At 36.8% G+C, this 21221-nt stretch overlaps 1 protein-coding gene across 4 annotated transcripts in view; it reads right to left on the bottom strand.

Annotated features, from left to right (window-relative positions):
* Positions 1-15125: 15125 nt before the first annotated feature.
* Positions 15126-21221, bottom strand: part of CPS1 (carbamoyl-phosphate synthase 1) — a 354529-nt gene continuing 348433 nt past the window's right edge. For all 4 annotated transcript variants that reach the window (XM_077885468.1, XM_077885466.1, XM_077885467.1 and 1 more), the window contains 4 exons: positions 19328-19387; positions 18396-18508; positions 16955-17084; positions 15126-16234 (listed from right to left, as the gene is read on the bottom strand). In XM_077885468.1, the coding sequence (XP_077741594.1) occupies positions 16136-16234; positions 16955-17084; positions 18396-18508; positions 19328-19387 (402 nt within the window). In that variant the 3' untranslated portion in view covers positions 15126-16135. The remainder of the gene's footprint in view (positions 16235-16954; positions 17085-18395; positions 18509-19327; positions 19388-21221) is intronic.

Raw genomic sequence — 21221 nt, forward strand, 5'->3', positions numbered from 1 at the left:
AAGTGTTTAAAGTAATAATGGCAACAATGTGTTGGGTGCTTAGGAATAACAACAGAGTCATAAAGGATGGGAGAAGGATTTGGGAATACCCTGTTGTAATGTTGTAAGTTACCTGAACTAATGATTACTATCATGTTACTTGGAGGCGGATTGAGATTTATTGAAACTGTATTCGGCAAACTCTAAGGCAACAAGTAAAAAAGAAAATGTATAAAAGAAATGAAATTAATGTGCTAAGAAAGAAGGGAGACAAAATGGAATCACATAAAATGCTCAATTAAAACAGGAGAAGGCAAAAAGGAAACGAAATGAATGATAAATAGTAATAACTAATAAAAAGTAAGTAAATAAATAAATAAAACTTTGTTAAACTAAATGTTTATCAAAATATGCCATTAAAAAAAAAATGCCATTAAAATTCTGAAGTAAAGTCAACTGTAGAATGGGAGAAATTTGCAACACACCAACACACATTCACCTATATTTAACAAAGGGCTCAGATCCAGAATATACAAAGCACTCCTATAAATCAGTTTTAAAAAAAGGAAGATGATCCAATAAAAAATAGATTTTAAAAAAATAGATAAAAGATGTGGACAAGCAGTTTACAGTAAAGGATGTCCAGATGACCAATAAACACTTTCAGTTTGATTAGTCATCACAGAAATGCAAATGTAAATCATATTGCAATGAAGAAGAGCCAAAATACAAAAAACAAAAACAAAGACTAAGAAAAAAATAAGTTTTGGTGAGGGCATGGAGCAAATGAAAGTCATTTACTGCTAGCAGTAATGTATTGGTAAAATGACTTAAAAAAAAAACTGGCAGTATGTACCAAAAAAGCTTAAGCATATTAATTCTCTAACTCAGCAATTCTTTCAGATAAATGCCCAACATAAATAAGCGTGTATATTCACCAAAAGACATGGACGAGGGTCTTCAAAGCAGCATTCAGAACAGCCAAAACCCAGCAACAATGCCAATGCCCAACAGTAGTAGAATGGATAAATAGGATAAATAAGAAATGACATATCCACACAATAGACTGTGATTTACCTATGGTAGTAGCTGCACACGGCGTAGATGAATATTATAACCATATCCTTGAAGCGAAAAAGCAATCATAAAAGAGTATATGTGTATGATTCTGTTTATATAAAATCAAAAGCAGCTGTAATTAATCTACAGTGTTAGGAGACAATAGTAGCTCCTCTTGTGAGGAGGTAGAGACTGGAAGGCACTTCTAGGGAGCTGGTTATGACCGTCTCTTGGTCTGGATGATGATTACATGGATGTGTTTACCTTGTGAAAATTTGTCAAGCTGCATATTTATCATAGTACACTTTTCTGTATATATATTATACTTCAAAAACAAAGTTACTGAAGCAGACTTTTAAATAAGATAAACTTTCTTTTTCTTTTTGAAGATTTTATGTATTTATTCATGAGAGACACAGAGAGAGAGGCAGAGACATAAGCTGAGGGAGAAGCAGGCTTCCTGCAGGGAGCCCAATGTGGGACTTGATCCCGGGACTCCAGAATCACACCCTGGGCCGAAGGCAGGGGCTAAACCACTGAGCCACCCAGACGGCCCTAAAGTAAACTTTCTATAGAAAAACTATACATCAAGAATCAGTTGAATTGGTTTTTTATGTTTCACAATACATACGAATACTGAATTATCATGCTGCATACCTGAAACTAATATAAATAAATCAATTATATCTCAATTAAAAAAAGACGTATGTGGGAGATAATAAAAGTTGAAGAATAATGAAAACGTTTATTAAATTTATTTAATCACATATTAACATTTATTAAATCATATAAAAAGTTATAATAATTTAAAAATCAAAGTTATAATAATTGAAAATATGATAGTATAAACTGGTCACTGTCTGTTTTCCCCTCCTGATCCATGAGTTGCCTTTTTCTACCCTGCTCTATGCTCTTAGGAGATGGAAACTGTGGATTTATCATCAGGCGGGTTTCTGGGTGGGTTCAACAATGGCTGGCCCTAGAGACTGGAGGAACAAAGGATAAAAGTCAAGTAATTATTCCCTTAGCTCAGCTCCTTCTGAGCAGGGGGCTGTAATTTTGGAAGAAGCTGCATTCTTTGACCACACAGCTCCTTTTGGTCCAGCCATTTATTTCTATAGAGGAAAGCCTCCCTGGATTATGGCAACAGTGTTCCCTCTCTTACCTCCTCAGGTTTAGGGGATAAAAGGCTGCCCATTGTTTCTACTCACTGTGGGCTTTACCCTCCTTTGTGGGTTCCCTTAAATTTGTCCACTCCTCTGTAAATAGACCCTTTGGTAATCTCTTCAAATAAACTTTGGAGTATATCATCTATTTCCTACAGGAGCCCCAATTGATACATATTATCAATATGAATAGAAAGATAACTTTTATAAATAGATAATTAGAATAGATAAAGAAGTCCAGAAACTTACAGAAAATTTTACATATGATAAATGTAGCAAGCATATTAGTTGGGAAATAGGAATTATTAAATGCATAGTGTTGGGGTATCTAGATACTCTTCTAGAAAAAAATGAAGGTTAGATACCTTCCTCACTCGTAAATCTCCAATTGGATCAAACATATAAATATTGAAAAACCATGAAACTGATAAACACTATAATAAAATAAGAGCTTTTCATTAAGTAGTATGTTCAGATAGGCAAAATATTTTACATGTACAAATAACCCTTATCATCTATGAATTTGAAAACTTAAAAAGTCTGCTCTTTCTTAACAGAGAAATAAATAAAAATCTACCACAGATAAAAGTGAAACAACAAAAGTCAAAATGAGAAAAATTATTGAAATGCAAATAATATAAAAAAGCCTAATTTCTTATAATGTCAAAAGTAAAGCTTCTGCAAGTTAATTTTTTAAATGACAACAGGACATGAAATTGCTCATCACAAAGGGAAATATTCATATAAATATTTTTATGAAGAAGTAAAGTCTCTTTCTCTACCCCTTAATTTGGTTTTGGTCATGCAATTGGTTTGACCAATGAAATACTAGCAAATATGATGTATGCTGAGGCTTAAAACGTGCTTACACAGTGGAGCTTCTCCTTTAGAACATTTGAACATCATCAATATTTTCTTATTGTGGGAAACCTATTAAGCACAAATTTTTCTAACTTTTTGTTGCTTTGATAGGTATGGTTCTACAATATGAAGATGATCACACTAATTTTTCTCATTTGTTGAGGTTTTAAAAACAATTTTATTCCTTCATTGAGCCATATAACATATTAAGCCCTTTGTTCATTTATTAATTCCGTAAAGGTCTATTGTATATCCCTTTTGTAGCAGGCACTATTCTGGATGCTGTGGAGAACATATATAAATTCATAAGGACTTAAAATCTTATGGGGTCTATATTATGAAACAATTACAGCATACTATGTCAGTATTTGATCAAAGGCTAAACTAACCAATGGACTTTAAGAACCACCTTAGTTAGAAAAGAGTAGGCACTTGGAGGATATGCAGATAAAGGATCCTGAGCAATCAAAGATGTTGTTTTAAACATCTTAAAAGGGACACCTGGGTGGCTCAGCTGTTGACCACTTGCCTTCAGCCTAGGGTGTGATCCTGGAGTCCCAGGATCGAGTCCCACATCAGGCTCCCTGCGTGGAGCCTGCTTCTCTCTCTCTGCCTGTGTCTCTGCCTCTCCCTCTCTGTGTCTCTCATGAATAAATAGATAAAATCTTTTAAAAAATAAACATCTTAAAAGAGTATTGTGGGATATAGTGGATTGATATCTCAAAATTATTTGTAGATATAAAGCTAGATTTTTATGCTTGTCCCTTAAAGTAGATCACTACTCTGATAATCTAGCTTTATTTTTTTATTTATTAATTAAGAAATATTTAAAGTGTTTAGTGAGCACTTGCTATGTCCTAGACACCCTTCCAGACACTGGAGATAGATTGATGAATGAGACAGATAAGGTCTCAGAGTTGATAAACTGGAAAATGGGCAATGAATGCACAAATCATGAAACTCATTTCAAATAGTGGTCAGTGTTGTGAAGATGATCAGCAAGGCTACATGATGAAGAGTAACTAGGAAGATGAGGAGGGCCTTTCTGAAAAATAATCATTGAGGCACATTTAAGTAACTATAAGGAACTAGTCTTGGCAAGATTAGGAGGAAAGATATTATAAGCATAGAGACATCAGTTGCAAGGTCAAGGAGGAGGAAATCGTCTTGGTGAGTTGGAGAAATAACTAGGAAGCTCCAATGACAGAATCACAATGAGTGAGAGGCAAAGGAGTTGAGTTGAAACGAGAAGTAGGCACGCAAATTTATGGTAAAACGTGGGTTTATTCTAAGTGCAAAGAGATAAAGGTTGTTTGATTTGGAGCATCTAGAAAAATGGGTAACTGAAATCTTCATTGAGCTTTATTTCTTGTCAAACAATTTTAAGAAATTGAGGATTCAATCCACTATATCCCACGGTATCCCTTTAAAGGGTTTATAAGAAATTTTTATCTTGCATATTTATACACAAAAGCACAACTTGTGTGCTTTGACCTCGGGTCACATATCTCTTACTCTATCTCATTTCTATCCCTGGCTGCCAAGAAGCAGAGGACTAAATCTGAGACTGATCTCCAAAAAACCAGGCAGAAACTGATGGTCTATTTTGGAGTCCTGAACCTACCCTTAGAGTCATTGCATAATATCATTTTTATCATCTTATTTTATCTTATTTTACTTTATTTTATTTTATTATTATTGGTACTTTATACATTTCTATAACTTCTCTCAAATCCTATTTGGAATGAAACAAGTTGAAAAATATACATATAAAATATGCATGGCCATTCAATTTCTGTAGGCAGCCAAGCTCAGGATCCTTCATCTGTAAATCCTTCAAGTGCCTACCCTCCTCTAACTAAGGTGGTTCTTAAAGTCCATTGGTTATAGTTTAGCCTTTGATCAAATACTGGCATAGTATGTTCCAGTTGTTTCATAATATAGGTCCTATAGGATTATAAGTCCTTATGAATTTATATATGTTCTCCACAGCTTCTGGAATAGTGCCTGCCACAAAGGGGTATGTAATACACCTTTACTAAATGAATAAATGAACAAAGGGCTTAATATGTTATATGGCTCAATGAAGGAATAAAATTGCTTTTAAGGGACCCCTGGGTGGCTCAGTGGTTGAGTGTCTGCATTTGGCTCAGGTCGTGATCCCAGGGTCCTGGGATCAAGTTCTATATCAGAATCTCCACTGGGAGTCTGCTTCTCCCTCTATCTATGTCTCTGCCTCTCTCTCTCTCTCTGTGTGTGTGTGTGTGTGTGTGTGTGTGTGTGTGTGTGTCTCATGAGTAAATATATAAAATCTTCAAAAATAAATAAAATAAAATTGTTTTTTAAACCTCAAAGAGTGAGCAAAATTAGTGTAATCATCTTCATATTCTATAACCATACCTATCAAAGCAACAAAAAATTAGAAAAATTTGTGTCTAATAGGTTTCCCATAAGAAGAAAGAAAGTATCGATGATGTTCAAATGCATAAATATTAAGAGACCAGCCTATGTCATGCTTTCAGGGTACAGAATTTTACTAGACACAGATTCGTCAACTATGCAGTGCTTTTGTATTGATTCTAAAGTGCTTTTTGGATGAACTTTGAAAGCCATTTGCTGAGTGTGGGATTCTGCAGGCTTGGGGTTGTCAATAAATGTGTTTTGCTGTAATTAATAACTATATGTTCTTGCACCTGTGGGGAAGATGAAGTAGCTTTCTCATTTCACATTCAGCAATAAACACGAGCAACTGTCTGCATGATTCCTCTTTTGATTCCAGCTGCCAACAGCTTGGAATGCTTTGAGTCCAGCTAACTCTACATTCCCTCATTAGCTGGTGTCCCCATTTATTTTTCTGACTAAATGGGTAGAGAAGTCATTTTGTTTAGCTCATTCGAATCTGTTGAGAAAGATACCAGCAAATCAACACCTGTCACTTTTCAGTAAATCCTAAGAGGAACTGGGGCTTTGTAGCAGATTTGCCTTGGCAGGAAATAAAATGCTCGAGGATTGCAGTAAATGACTGGATTCTATGAAACTGCCATCTCTTCTCTTAAAGTAGGGAATGAGCGTCAGTCTATTATGGATGTCATTAATCCAAATCACTTATAAAACAATAAAATTTAATTATGGATTCTTAAAAACTGAGAACCCACCAATTATTGTTAATAGGCTTTTTCTTGATCATAGCTAGTGAGTTAAATTTATGGAGGCTATTTCTCCAACAGTTAACTTTTTTAAATTATCATTTTATTTTTAGTTAAGTAGCTTTGGTATAGCACTGCTTTATAGTGGCAGATCAAATATATCCATTGATTTGAGTGCAGTTCCTGTATTTGGAAAACAATTAGTTAAGAACTAAATTCCTGAATGGGTCTCAATATAATTGACATGCTCTATACCTTTGAGACTTTCTATCTTTATTATCTATTAAGAAAAGTATCTCCCCTCTTCTCTGAACAGCTGGATATCTGTCTTTACATTGATTTTCAGGTACCTCTGTGCTTGAGAGCACAAACATGGCAAAACATTTCAAAATTCATTCTGATTTTGTCAGATCCTAGAGTAGGTCAACTGTTGCTTGTGAGTAAAAATCTTCATCCCTTGAAATGGTATTAAAGGATGTCATAGATTTAATGATGTTTCTATCCAAGAGTTAAGCTGTTCCTAGAAATCAGCAGTCTATTCTTAAAAAGTAATTATAAGAATGAATATTTATTGAATTTTTGCTCTGTGCCAGGTACTTTTGTATAGCAGTGTACATGGATTGTCTTATTTACCCGCACTACAGTTCTATAAAGTAGGTACTGTTACATTCTCCTCTTTACCATTGAGAAAGCTGAAGCACAAGTTTAAACAGCTTCCCAAGGTCATACAGCAAGTCAGCGGTAGAGACAGACTTCCAAGAAATCTAGATTTTAATTGTTACACACACCAGTACTCTCACCCGACCAGAGAGGGGAAGACGGCGTACACATATGTATGCCTATCTTTAAAGCCTATCTTGCGCTTCCCATTGCAAAGCACCATGATCAGTACCATAAAATCCCATAGTTGCGGAGAGTATATGTAGGTGCCTCCTTAGTAGATCATATTCAGAGTAGTAGTTCTTGTCAAGCAGACATCATCTTCTCCTAGTCCTAGCCAAGCAGTGTCTCCGAACTTCTGCCTATCTTTTTGAAGACTCATCCAAATAGATCTTTCTAGCAAAGATTCTCTGTTTTGCTTTTGAGTCAGTCAAAATAACTATTATCACAGACCTTGACCCCAGGTGACTTTAAAGAACTACCTAGCCTTCAACAGCAAAATATTATTTTGCACTGTGGGAGACCTAGATACATTTTCAAATAAGAAAATGTTCATACACTGCTGATGAGATTTGCCCTGTGAATGATGTTTACAGCTGTGGTGGTAACTGCACACATAAATCTTCAGGGTCTCAGATCAGTTGAAAATATTTGCAAATTATCTACTTGGAGTTAGGGGTGTGTGATTAATTAAATATGGCTGTAAATTCTTTGCTACTCTTTCAGTTGAGGAATGGAGTCTAATTTCTTCCTCCGGGAATCTGAGCTGCTCTTAGTGTTGTATTTGACTAATTCTGATGCAGAGGAAGTGACATCTTGAGAATTCCAAGGATAGGTCATACAGAGACTTGCAGCTTCCAGTTAGGTCTTTCACAATCCTTACTCTAGCGAAAGCCAACTGCCATGTAGGGAGTTCAACTGCCCTGACACCACCACATTAGAGACACTAAAGGTAGACAATCTGGTCAACAGTCTCAGTCTCCCAAGCACTCACTTATCCTTCCCAAGGCACTGTACATGTGGGTAAAGCCGTTTTGGACCTTCAAAACCAGCCCATCTACCAGTTGAGTACACAAAATGACCTCACCAATACCACAAAAGCAGAGGAATAATACAGCCAAATCTGGTCCAGATGTCTAACCTACATAATTATGAGATATAACAAAATAGTGTTTTAACCCACTATGCTTTGGACACAGATTGTTATGCAGCATTGGATAACCATGAAAGTGTATGATACGTGGCTCTGCCACAAGGCAATCAAGCTTAACATTCTGATTCTATCATCATGTAATCCTAAAATCCTTGGCTTAAAACATTCATTTCACATTTATAAGCAGATTTCACTGCCACACTGGGATCCAGCTAAATAAGCAAGGACCTCTCACTCCTCCTTGTAACTGGCTCCTTAGAGTACACTTCCAGGGTATTCAGGAATGAGTCCATGCAAGTTGGCAGCTCTCTCAGCAGACTTCTTTATCCTCTGGGTCCACTGAAAGGCACCAATCCCCACAGATTTGGTTTTATCTCATGGTTTCATGAACACGTTCACAAGGATCCCCAAATCAGCTCATGCGACTAAATAGGTTTTCAGACAACCTCCAGTTCTTCTCTGTTTGTCCATTCCACCTGCCCTCTGTCTTAATTCCTTTGATCTCTTCTTGTTCTCTCTCCTGCAGCTCCATCTCCTCAGATGCACTGCTTCTCCCTACCTCCTCCCTTCACCTGTATATGACCTTGAGCTATAAAAGATAACATAATTCAAATGCTAGCATAGCACAGGTTAGAGAATAAGTGCTCAAAATACGTTCACTGTGATTAATATATTACAATTATCTTTCAGCTTAAAACAGTAGTGGCCCTGCCAGGCAACTCATGCCAATAAACACCTGTCTAACTACCAGCTTCAACATCCTGTCGCCTCTTCCCATAAAAATCTACATTCCATTCAGGCTCATTCAGGTCCATTCAATCCATTCTTTATTCTGCAGTCAATATGAGTTTTCCAAAAATGCAAAAGTATGTCACTTTCTAACTTAAAACACTTCAGCAGCTTCCTGTTATCCTTAGTCAAGTATTCAAATCCCTTAATATGGCTTACAGGACTCTTATGATTTAGTCTGTGCTATTTCCCTACCCTCACCATCAAGCCTGAACTCACTGCTCCAGTCAGACTTAGCTTCCTTCAATTCTTCAAATGTACCGTTTTCTTTGCCTCTGGATCTTAATGCACATTGTTGCCACTGAGCTATACACTGTGGAATGCACCACTTCTTCACCTAGTAGATTCTTATGTATCCCTCGGGTTTCAGATTAGATGTTACCACCTCTGGAAACCTGCCCTTACCTGCCCCACACATGTGTTTATATGGCCCCTAAACTTCCCTTTCTACAGCATTAATCAGGCTCTATTATAATTTTTTAAAAAACTCTCTGCATTCACCACTAAACTGTAAGCTTCACAAGTCCAAAACTTTTTTTTTTTAAGATTTATTTATTTATTCATGAGAGACACAGAGAGAGAGAGAGGCTGAGACACAGGCAGAGGGAGAGGCAGGCTCCCTGTGGGGAGCCTGATGTGGGACTTGATCCCAGGAACCGAGTATCATGACCTGAGCTGAAGGCAGATGCTCAACCACTGAGCCACCCAGGTCTCCAAAACTGTTCAATTTTGTTTAACATAGCTACTCAAAACTATTTGTGAAATTAATGAAGTTTGACACAAAGAGGCTAAAGAGAAGTGATACAGAAATATTATATGCAAGCAACTACATACTCCTAAATTAAAATATCTATTTTCAACCAAAAAAAATAGATTTCCATAAATATTCTGTGTGAAATATTCTATGATAGGAAGTTAAAAAGAACTAAAAGGAAGAGTAAGTGACAATGAACAAACAACCATAGAGAAAGAATAAATGAAGTCACAGATAAATATAATTTTTGGAGCCAATAAATGTTTATTTAACATCATGGGCATGGAGATATATACAAACTTTCATAAGATTACTGAAACAAGTAGGATTGAAGGTAATTATATTGATCTGTGATAAACTTGAAGAGAAAGTAAATTGAAGATTTGGGATATTAACGCTGATAGGAGTTTCCTTTATAGACTGCTCCAGCCTCCTATTACATGAAGAGTGAAGTTAAACTGGAGGCCAGTGGATACTGGTCATAGTCCGGTAGCAAAGAGAGGAAACAGGAACCCCTAACTAAATCAAGAGGCGACCACAATTATTATGAGCAAAAATTTCTTACCACTATTACTTTTTTGGATCAAAATATTGTGGATTCAATAGTTTTCAATGTATACTATCATTTAGGTTCCAGAAATACAAGTCAGTAAGACAATATCTCTCTACCTCCTGCAGCATAGAGACTCATGATTAGCTCTCAGCTCTAGGTTCAGATTAAAGAAAAAGATGTTGAGATGATCTGGAAATACTTACAATGGGGTAACCTCACTGGATCAAAGAAGACCATCACTGATTAAAACCAACACTGCCATATGGACATTAGTACATACCGACATTTAGCTACTAGATGTAACCCAAAACCTGGTGTGGTTCATGTACTTCTGAGAGTATCTGATTAAAACTGGCCTTCCAAGGAGATTAGCATGGTAAAACTCAGAGAGGGAGTAAGTCAGGGACCATTCTCTGATGGTTCAGACTACAAAATACCATCTGGTGGCATTTCCCATTTCCATGGGAAATTCAGATCCACAGACTTCAACAAAACCAGGCGTTAGAGTTGGCAAGTTACTTCAGAAGCAAACAGGACCTCACACCGTACCCCAAGGCAGGTAATACAATTGGCCAAGGTGATATTTTTGTTCCAGGGGCCTCCAATGTTGGGGAGGGTCAATTCAGTGTTGCTTTGTCTTATTCTACAATAAGATACAATAAATAAAGTATGAGCCCAATTTACATCAAATACTTATGCCTCATGGTTTAAAAAAAAAACTCTAAAATCTCCTACTCATTCATATTTTAACTGCAGCATCACTATCTTTCCCCTGAGGCACCCTATATATTTTAATTATGAGTCGGAAAGAAAGTATATCAGACCTGGCAAATAATATGACATTATGTCCTCATTTTAATTAGAAAACATTTTTTAAAACAGGATCCATATGTAAATCCTCTTGAATGGAGAGATTAAAATAAATGTTACAATCTAATTAAATTATTTCATATAAATTTAATTTGCAGCTTTCTATGTGGAAATTTGTAAAGAGTTATGAAAAACACTCAGCAGAAAATTTCTGTTATGCTAAAGACCTCAAAGCCCTGCCATATTTCACCCTTCAGGATCTTGTATAGGGAGGTAGAAAGGAGACTAGGAAAGAATTGCCAAATGCCCTTAAGTTTCAGAAAGGAAAATATGGTCATCTAGACATTGGCCATTAGAATGTTTCTTTGTTAATAAAATACATACATTTTTCAAGTTATTTCTCTTCTTAGTAACATGTTTTGAGTTTGTTGGATTTCTCTCCTTTCTGCATGTTGATATCTTGTCTGTCTTCATTTTGGCTGCCAACGGCAACAAGCTTTGTATGGGAAATTGTCATTCGGAGACACAGCATCTTTGACTTTTTTGTGAGACTGCTGGTGTTGCTTCCTTTGATGAACAAAAGCACTTCTCTGTGGTTTGTGGGGTTCTTCTAAGGAAGGCCTTAAAGAAATAATTAGCTAGGCTGGTAGTTTCAGGAGAGAGAAAGTGGACCTTTAATGCAGAAAAGCCTATTTTTTTTGTTCTGGTCAACAATCAATAGTTTTCTTTGTGGATACAAGTCCTTTATAAAATGAAAGTTGTCAAGACTCAAAAAATGATCTTTAAGCAACAAGAAGCATGCACAAATGGTGCTGATTTTGACTTGCTGAGGGTTCCCTCCCCGCCCCCTTATTGCATTGATCTCAACAGCTGTAGATACTTAAACTCTCTTTCTGGAAACCTTGCACCCTACATTATGTGCAAGAGAAAAAGTAGGGACGATTATTACCAATTTTTCACAGAGCCCTGGGTGCCACTCAGGAGGAGGAGAGAATAGACATTCTTCTTGTCACGTTACCTTCACGCTCACCAGTTGCCCCAGCTTCTCATAAAATAGCACAGTAATATTCATTAGGAAAAATGGAATTTTTATGTATAAGAACAAAGGGAAAAGAAACAGTAAGAGAAAGAAGGGAAAGAAAGTTGAGCTAGTCTTTTTCAAGCTAAGGGTGCCTCAAATGATAGGTAATGAAAGGTCTTTGTGGATTTGATTGGGTGTGTGTGAGCATTTATGGCACCTGTGCCTGCGGGGGGCAGCACCAGCAGTCATGTGGTAATACTGGTGTGTAATTACAGAGCACTTAACTGCATTCAGCCATGGTTTGTTTCTCTGATAATTTCCACTTTCATTGTTCAAGAGGCTGTGGACACTGTGGAAGCTGAGGTTCAAGTACCTGCAGCTGTTGAGATAAATGAATGTTGTAGCTGTTTTTTTAAAAGTTTCCAGTAGGAATGCTGTTTAAGAGGGAAGTTTGACAGAAGTACAGTTAAAATATTCTACTTACCTTTCCAAAGCCATAAAATCCTAAATCTATAAATGGATCATTCTTTATTCCTCTTCTTCATTTCACAAGCCGTCTGAGCTCCTTTTCTCCCCACCCGGTAGCACTGGTCTTCCTCGCATGCTATTAAATTCTCAGTATGGAAAAAGCTACTTCGATTTTCTATTCAGCTCCACAGACACAGCCCCTATGTTGTCTGTCTGCACTTGTGATATATAACAGATTCAGACATTTAAAAAAAGCATTAACCTGTTTATATGAAAGAATAAAAATGTTCCAAAAGCACAAAACCTTGCCAAATCTGAACACAAATCTGCTTCCATTTCCTTGTATTTCCCTCTGCCAACCAGAGCTCCTGAATGCACTGTTATTTGTGTTTAAAGTATTAAGTTTGAAACATTGGAAAACAGAAAGGTAATCATATCAGTACAAGGGAGAGGGTATGTATCTTGTCTTCTGTCGTCCAGAGACCCTTTATTTCACCAACAAAAATATGGGCTTCATTTAGGAACAGTGCTGCTTGATTCATTATTACTCTAATCATTTTTCTGTATTTTAAATAGTCTTTTCAAATTAATAAAAAAATTTAAGAACCTTCATTAAATTCCCACAATACAAAAACTTAACTATTGCTTCGAATGTTTAGTAGTTTCAGCAAGCAATATTGTCTCAAACTATGAGTTACATTTCTAAATTGGTCACTTGCAGCCTGATTCCTTTTGGTTGAAGTGTATTTTTTCTCTTCCCTGTGTACATGTGTTTAAATAGATGGATGATGATAATGCTGGGTGGATGGGTAGATAGATGATAGACAGATGATAGATGATGATGATAGATAGATAGATAGATAGATAGATAGATAGATAGATAGATACATAGATGGATGGATGATAGATGATAGATAATAGATGCATGATAGATGATTCAAAGATGATAAAGTAATAATAGAGGTGCCTGGCTGGCTCAGTCAGTAAAGCTTACAACTCTTGACCTCAGGGTCATGAGTTCAAACCCCATATCGGATGTAGAACTTACTTTAAAAAAAAAGTAAGAGAGAAAAAGTAAATGGGGTAAAATATTACTAATAGGTAAATCTGAGTAAAGAAGAGTACAATTTTTATTTTTGCAATTTTTTAAGTCCAAAATTACTTACAAAGTCTTAAAAATTTACATGTGGCTCAAACATATACAACCAAGAATCTGGCCCCAACTTCTGCCCCTTGCCCTCTTTCTCCGCAGATACCCTGAGTTTGTCATATAAATTACTCGTAATTTCCTCCAGTGGATGCCTTAAACCATTAGTCTCCCTAAGGAACTATGACACACTGTTCAAGACAATACATGAGGCCATCTCCCCCAGAAAAGTTGATCTCTGTAGGCAAGTTAAATCTTTCTTCTTTGTGAGAAATGTATTTTTTTACATGTTTGTCTTCATTATAAGACATTTAAAAAGTGAGACGCCTGGGTGGCTCAGTGGTTGAGCATCTGCCTTTGGTTCAGGGCATGATCCTGGAGTCCTGGGATCCAGTCCCCACATCAGGCTCCCTGAAGGGAGCCTGCTTCTCCCTCTACCTGTGTCTTTCCCCTCTCTGTGTCTCTCATGAATGAATGAATGAATGAATGAATGAATGAATAAACAAACAAATAAATGCATAAATAAATAAATAAATAATTTTTTTGAAAAGACAAAGAGAGACTGCATTTTGTGCGACTTTGGTCATATTACTTAATTTTTACTTGCAATATGGAGATGACAGCACATACTAATAGGAATATTAGGGGATTAAGTAGGTTAAATCATGTAAAATGCTTAGAATGGCCTGAGTTATTATGGTGATGTGATAGTGATAAGTGGCACAGTGTCAGAAAAGTACTAGAATGACAGGAGGGATCACGGATCCTACACTAACCAGGAGGGGACTGGATCTTACACTAACCAGAATCTCACTAGATATTTTCAGGTGAATGAATGAATGGATGCCCAGGGAGTACATTACTATAATATTAAAGGGACGAAACAATGAAGGTTTCAACCACTGTGGTAACAAGGAGAGGAGAAAATGAATTTGCAAAGCCTTCATGGAGATCTATATCAAGTGGTAATCCCTTGACTGTGGGGTGAGAGGGGAGGCATACAACTATTAAGCCATCATTATCTTAGGACCTTCACAAAGCCCCATTTTAGGTGTTATTTCTGGAATATGGTTATCACTGGGACCTAAATTAGCACTATCTCCACCAGGCGATGTGGATCAGCCTTTGATGGGGTTTAAGTACGTCTCTCTGTGTTGTGTGAGACATTTGTTTAAAAGTTTATTATATATATGTAGCAATCCTTAGTGTGTGGTTGTATATATTTGAAAGAGTTTAGATCAAAGATAATATATAACCATATAACAATGTGATAAATTTATTTTTTTATTTTTTTATTTTTATTTTTTTTGTGATAAATTTTTTAATGAGACTTATACACAGGTGAGGGAACAAGAAAAAAGGAAAAATATAACAGCCTGGGTGTTCCTTTTAATATTAATTTGCCCATTCATATCCTATATGACTTTATATAGAAAAAAGAAAAGAGACATAATCCTGGCCTAAAACTGTGTTTCATCAGAGAATTGAACTGATTTTATTAAATCAGTTAAATCAATGTTAAAAAAAATAATAAAATAAATGCAAGAATACAAACATACTGCCTCTTAATAGTATTTTATTTAAAAGTTTACAATTAGAGCACTTGTAATAACACAAAAAGTTTAAAAAGGACACAGTTTGCCCTGCAGGAAGGACTTTTCTTGTACGCAGAAGGAATGGGGGCCTTGTGCTTAAAATGTGTAGATTTCATAGTGAAGTGTGGGGCTCAGTAGATCAACAAAATCTATCATCTGAAGGGAATGGACATAACTTCCAAGTTATTCCAAATTTGGCAGGGGGTGGGGAGTCAGGGGTGGGGAGAGAGGGCATCAGTCTGAAGATTTCACTTGGCTCAGGTTAAAATCCAAAGGAAAATGAGAACAGAAAACCCCCTCAGTGGTATCTACCATCTGCTGACATACTCAAAAACACAAGACTGCAAGCCAGCATGCTTTAAGGAAATCCATACTTTAAAGACCTCTGTCACTTCTCAAATTCAGTACTGTGAAAAGGGATAGCGATATCCCTGGATGAGCCAGATAATGGAGAATAATTATCAAAAAGATACATTACACAAACATCATGACGAAGGGGTTCATAAATTAAATCTGTATTTCATTTTAACAAATTTTTATACTCTTCTTCCTTGTTGAAAATGTCCTGAGTGCGGCAGATGCTATTTAAAAGCAATGACAATAGTGTCTTGAAAGTACGTATAGTAATAGTTCAGAAGATAGAGTAGCAACGTTTTCTACCTTGATCATTGTTAATCAGCACCATAAAATGTTAGCTGCAAAAAAGCACGTAGGTAAGCTTAGCCCACCAAAAATAAGGCATTAGAACACAGATGAATTCTCATGAAGGACAAGTTATTTAGGGAGGAGTTTATGGAGGGTTTGTAAAAAGGGGCTGACAATAATTTGTGAAAGGAAAGAATATTAAGGCATAACCAAGTAAACTGAAATAGTTTGGTATCAATATTTGTCTGTATGGAAGATGGCTGGGATTCAGTTCTTTCAGATACAGTGTGGCTTGGGTTGATTTCGGAGAGAGCTGAGTGTCTATTTCTCTATGCCATTTTCCCAGCACTGTACTGCCTGTAGTGGAAAAGACTCTTGGAGTCCACATTGCGAGATTTCTGCACAGCTTCAGCAAAAAGTTTGGTCACCTGAAAACAAAAGGGAAGGAATCTTAGCAAACCACATGACACAAAAATGAATATTTAAGGAAGCTGGAGCAAACAATTTCCAAAGGGACATGTGATGAAAGACACAAAAGGATTTATTTTTTCGGGACTTTCTCCTATATCTCACACCTTACCATAATAGATTTATCCTGCTCCCCAACTCTCCAAGGGATTAAAACAAATTCAGGGTGAAAAAGCATGATGGGTAGAAAGTTAATGAGTCTTGAAGTACGGATCTTCTTGGTGGTAAATTTGATACATCATGTCCAAGTAGGGCTAAACATACCTCATGTGATCATTTTCTGTGAATTGGACAAGCGCTTGCATGATACCTGGTTCCTCAATTATCATTAACCTGTTGCTCTTATGTGGTGCCTTTCATTTAGAAACAATGGAATAAAAGTTTGTATCTTTATTCCATGTCACACCACACTTTTTATTTAAAGGATAATTGTATGCCTAATGAGAGAGCATGGCTCTCCATGGCTTTTGATTATCTCAATTGCTTGATCACCAACTGTCTCCATTAGGCCATGACCTACCATAATAGCACCATTATTTTAGATTCTATTTAAAAATTCTTCTGCATTCTGAATGTTACAAGAAGGGGAGAAGAGGGATGTGCAAACATTGATGAGCACTCTTAAGGGAGGTGCAGAAATAAGAACCTGTACGTAGCTGTATTTGAGGAAACAAACATACCTGGAAATTGGTGAGGAGAGGAACCCCACTGTCAACAGCTGTCCTCCGAATCACATAATTATCGTGGACAAACTTAGTGTTGTTATTGGGGAGGTTAATCACCAGGTCAATGCTGCCATCTCTCATCAATCTGGAAGAATAATCAAAATAAACAAAGTTTGTAGGTGGCCCTATATACTTTATAATTAGTTTTTAAAATACTAACGTAATTATTCTCTTACACCATTCAAGCCAGTGTCATACTGAGTCGACCACCACCTACCCTCCTCTATGCCTAAGGAGGTGTTCAAATTACACTCATTTGGGGGTTACAATTTTTTATCGTGTTCTTGAAAGAATTCTGGTGAGAGTCTAACTGATTAAATGGAAAGGGCTTTCTTTCTCAAATGCTATCTATGGAAGAATTGGCAATTTGATAGGTATTTACTTGTTTTACAAGGAGATTTTTTCCTCCAATATTGAAGTTCATTCTACCCCCATACGCCCAACTCCCGGATGAACTTTACCTCACTGCCTGCTTCCCAGTGCCTCTCAGATAACAGTAGGAGAACACAAGTCATCTGATTTTGAATTAAACCACTTCACATTATGTTGTGGGGCTGCTACATGCACTAGGAGACACTTAAATGTCCAAAGCATGAAGTAATGCTAATAATTGTTTTTACAAAGTCCTAACCGAGTGCTTATAGCATCATTGGAAGTCTATTAAGGGCTGAACGATTTGCCCATCTTTTAAAAATTTGCTAATGAGTTATAGGTTGCCTTCTTGAGAGCCCTAAAAAATGGTAGCTATATCCTGGAATAACTAAGAATTATCTCATATACCTATGCCATGTACATCTATAAGTGTGGATGTAATGGAGTTCCTAAAGACTCACGTAATGCATGAAAATAACATGTCTTACCAAATCTCATGACGACATAGCCTAAGGCATATAGCAACCAACCTGATCAGAGAACAGTAAGTTAGGCAGTTCAATGGATGGTGCTATCCTATCACTCATCACAGCCTCCTGCATATAGCAAGTGCTCAATAAGTTGGGCTGATTTATTGTTGCACAACCTTGGAGAAATGCCGCTAGCCAATCTTATACCTGATATATACATCTGTATATAATATAACTTTGATGTAAAATATAAAGTGCTGCATTACGTTCTCCACGTCTCTGATCTCATCACTGAGATCTTGGTGTCCATCAAGGAAAGCGACCTAACTAGAAAATATTTTGAAAGATGCTACGTATCACCATGCACACAAATATGTTATAGTTAACAGCAAAATTCACAAGAATGAAACTGAGATCCACAGATTTATTCATCTGAAATGGCTAAGAGGACTTTTAGAAGAATTACAATAGGATAAGGTGAAATATTTTCATCATATTGGCTCCCAAAGTTAATCCTCTAGCTGTGGGAGGATAGAAGTGTGCCCAGTTCTTACTTTCTGATGGAAGAGAGGCTGGGATTCTGGCCTTCCTGAGACGGCCATGCCACTGGGGTGGCAGGAACATTGTTGGCATTGAGCCAGTCTGACGTGGCTTCCGTGGCAAAAAGCTGCATTTAAAAGGGAAAATTCAGTTACTGTATCACAGGGAAGGTTTTCGTGGAGCAAAAAAGCCTATTGGGATACACATGTCATTTAAAACATAAAGTAGAAGAAAGTGGTGTATATGAGAAGCAATAATACCATGAATAGAGATTTAGACTTGCTATCCTGAGTCACGGACACTGTTTAAAACATTCTAAGGAACAATTTAATAACCTCAATTGGTTATTCAATTGGTTATTGAATATTGAAATAACCTCAGTTGGTTATTACAATTTGGTTATTACAATTTGGTTACTACAAAACCAAAAAAGCTTTTGTAGAGGAAGAAACAAAGAATGATTCACGGCTGAGGATTCATCGTCATCAGATCAATAAAGCCCCATGACCACAGGCCCACTCTGAGCCTTGGGAATCATTTTATTTTACTGAACCAGGCTTTTTGTAGAGGTATTCATGGCAAAAAAGTGTTGCCTATAACCGCAGCAGCTGAAGACTGTGACTTCGTATCGGAACAAGAAAAGGAAAAAGGAAAAATATACGGGAAATGCATTGAACCTTGGTCCCAATTCTGCTTAAACGAAACTTTCTAAGTTTGTAGCTGCCAACTTCTGTGGAGTTTATGGTACCTTTGTTATAACTTAAAACTGGTCTTTCTAATAATTTTATTCTATTGAAGTTTTGAAACTATCAAGTTAGTTAAACCTTTCAAGTTGAAAGGATATATTTTGAGCTATTTCATTCCTTAAGAATCATTAATATTCTCTTTTGTGAATAGATTTCAATGCTTATAGAAAAAAGACTTGAAAGAAATTAATATCGCATACCTTGAAGCCTTCATTGTGTAATTGTTCAGCCACACCAAGGAATCTGGGACGGAATGATTGCTGAAATTAAAAGAATTTAACAAAATTCACTTTCTAGATGTACTGCAATATGGTACTCTCTGACACCATCATGGAAGACGATGCCGTACGTTGCCGGGTGCTTTATAGTCAAAGGTTCAAAGGTGGCAAGTCCGATCCTTTATCTTCCTATAGTGAGTAGGAGTTCTACTTACTTCCCGATATAGATAAGATGACATCCACACTGTCTTGCTCGCTACAGTCTGACTTTTCACCTTGCTCTCAAATTCCTCCACTCCCTACTTAATCCACTCTGTCTGCAGATTAAGATCCACTCAGTCCTATGTGGATCTTTCCCCTCGTGAGGGAGAATTTAAAGACCTGGGTTAGGAGATCAAAACCAGGGCAGCCCTGCTGACCAGTCCGCCTGTTCAACCAGTTCTAATTGCTGAATTCTAACTGGTCCTGCTCTTGGGTAACTGGGCCCTGTCCTAGCAGCTTGTGCACACCTCCCTGCAAGAAGTCAACCATCTGGGACTCAATTTTGCATTACCTCTAAAGAAAAGAGTAAAAAAAAGAATGGGCTCTAGAGTCACTAAGCTGCATTTCAGATCCTGGTTTTACTATTCATTTTTAGCGTGTTCTTAGAAAAGTTAATGTCTTTGAGTCTCCATTTCTTCATTTTTAAAACAGCAGTGAACAAAGTAGTGTATCTATTTTGGGGGGCTCTACAATAAGCTGTGTGAACTTGAGCAACTTACTTAACCTCTCTGTTGCACTTTCCTCACCTGGTAAATGGGAATAGTAACAGTGTCTTTGTTAAAGGGTCCTTGTGAGTATTCAGTGAGTTGATTTATAACTGTCAGTATGGGAACTTAGCACAATTACTTGTCCATTGATAGCTCTCATTAAGTATTAATTATTATTATTAAAATGTTTATTTTGAAGACTAAACAAGGACTAGATTCCTGCCCCTGCACCCTAGTTCCCAAGCCTGGATTCTCTACTGGCCATCAAATTTCAAATACAAGCCAACTTCCTCCACACATTTACCTTACTTCCAAACAGGCTTCCCTCATGTTCCATCTCACTGTTCAGATATTCTCTTAGAACTCATTGCTGTGAACTTCCTAGAGCCTCAGCTGGTCCCATCTGGTTTACAGGTCCTATTTTCTGTGGACTCCTGCACATTGTCACCAGAGTTCCACCATTCTGGAACTTACCTCCTTTTTGTGACCACAAGCCAATATTTGCAAGACCAGTGATCAGGGTGAAAGAAAAAAAAAAAAAAAAAAAGCTAAGTGGCCCACCCAGAAGTCCCTACCTTGACCTCATTAACTTGAATGTTTGAGAACTGAGCTAAACCGAATATGAACATCATACACAGTTAAAAACATATCTATTTTGCCTTACATAAGAACATTTTGGCTGTTTCCTATAACGTTTATAGATGAAATAATTTGGTTACTTCAGTAAATGTTTTATAATCTATTTAGAAACCATACTGGTAATGGCTAAAAAAAAAAAAAAAATCAAGGAGATGATCTTATTTCAGAGTCTCAGAGAAACTAAGAATTGCAATAACAAAACACATCAAGATCCTTGTACAATTTTGATAATGTTCAGCCCATAAAACCTCCTAATATTTACTTGCAGGGGCTTTCTGAGAACAGATCTAAATCCTAGGGAAAGACTCCAAAGACTATGTTCAAATATAAAATTCTTTCAGATTCAGTCCCTCTCAATCCCAGAGCTGCAGTTTTATGAGAGGAAACTATTGGCAAATAGAAAAGATAAATGCAACTGGATGAATCTCAGCTAAGGCAAGCTCAGGGGTTATTCATGGACAGTCTTCTAGAGTACAAATTGTAACCAT

This window comes from Canis aureus, chromosome 36, assembly GCF_053574225.1.
Source record: "Canis aureus isolate CA01 chromosome 36, VMU_Caureus_v.1.0, whole genome shotgun sequence".
NCBI classification, from domain to species: Eukaryota; Metazoa; Chordata; class Mammalia; order Carnivora; family Canidae; genus Canis; species Canis aureus.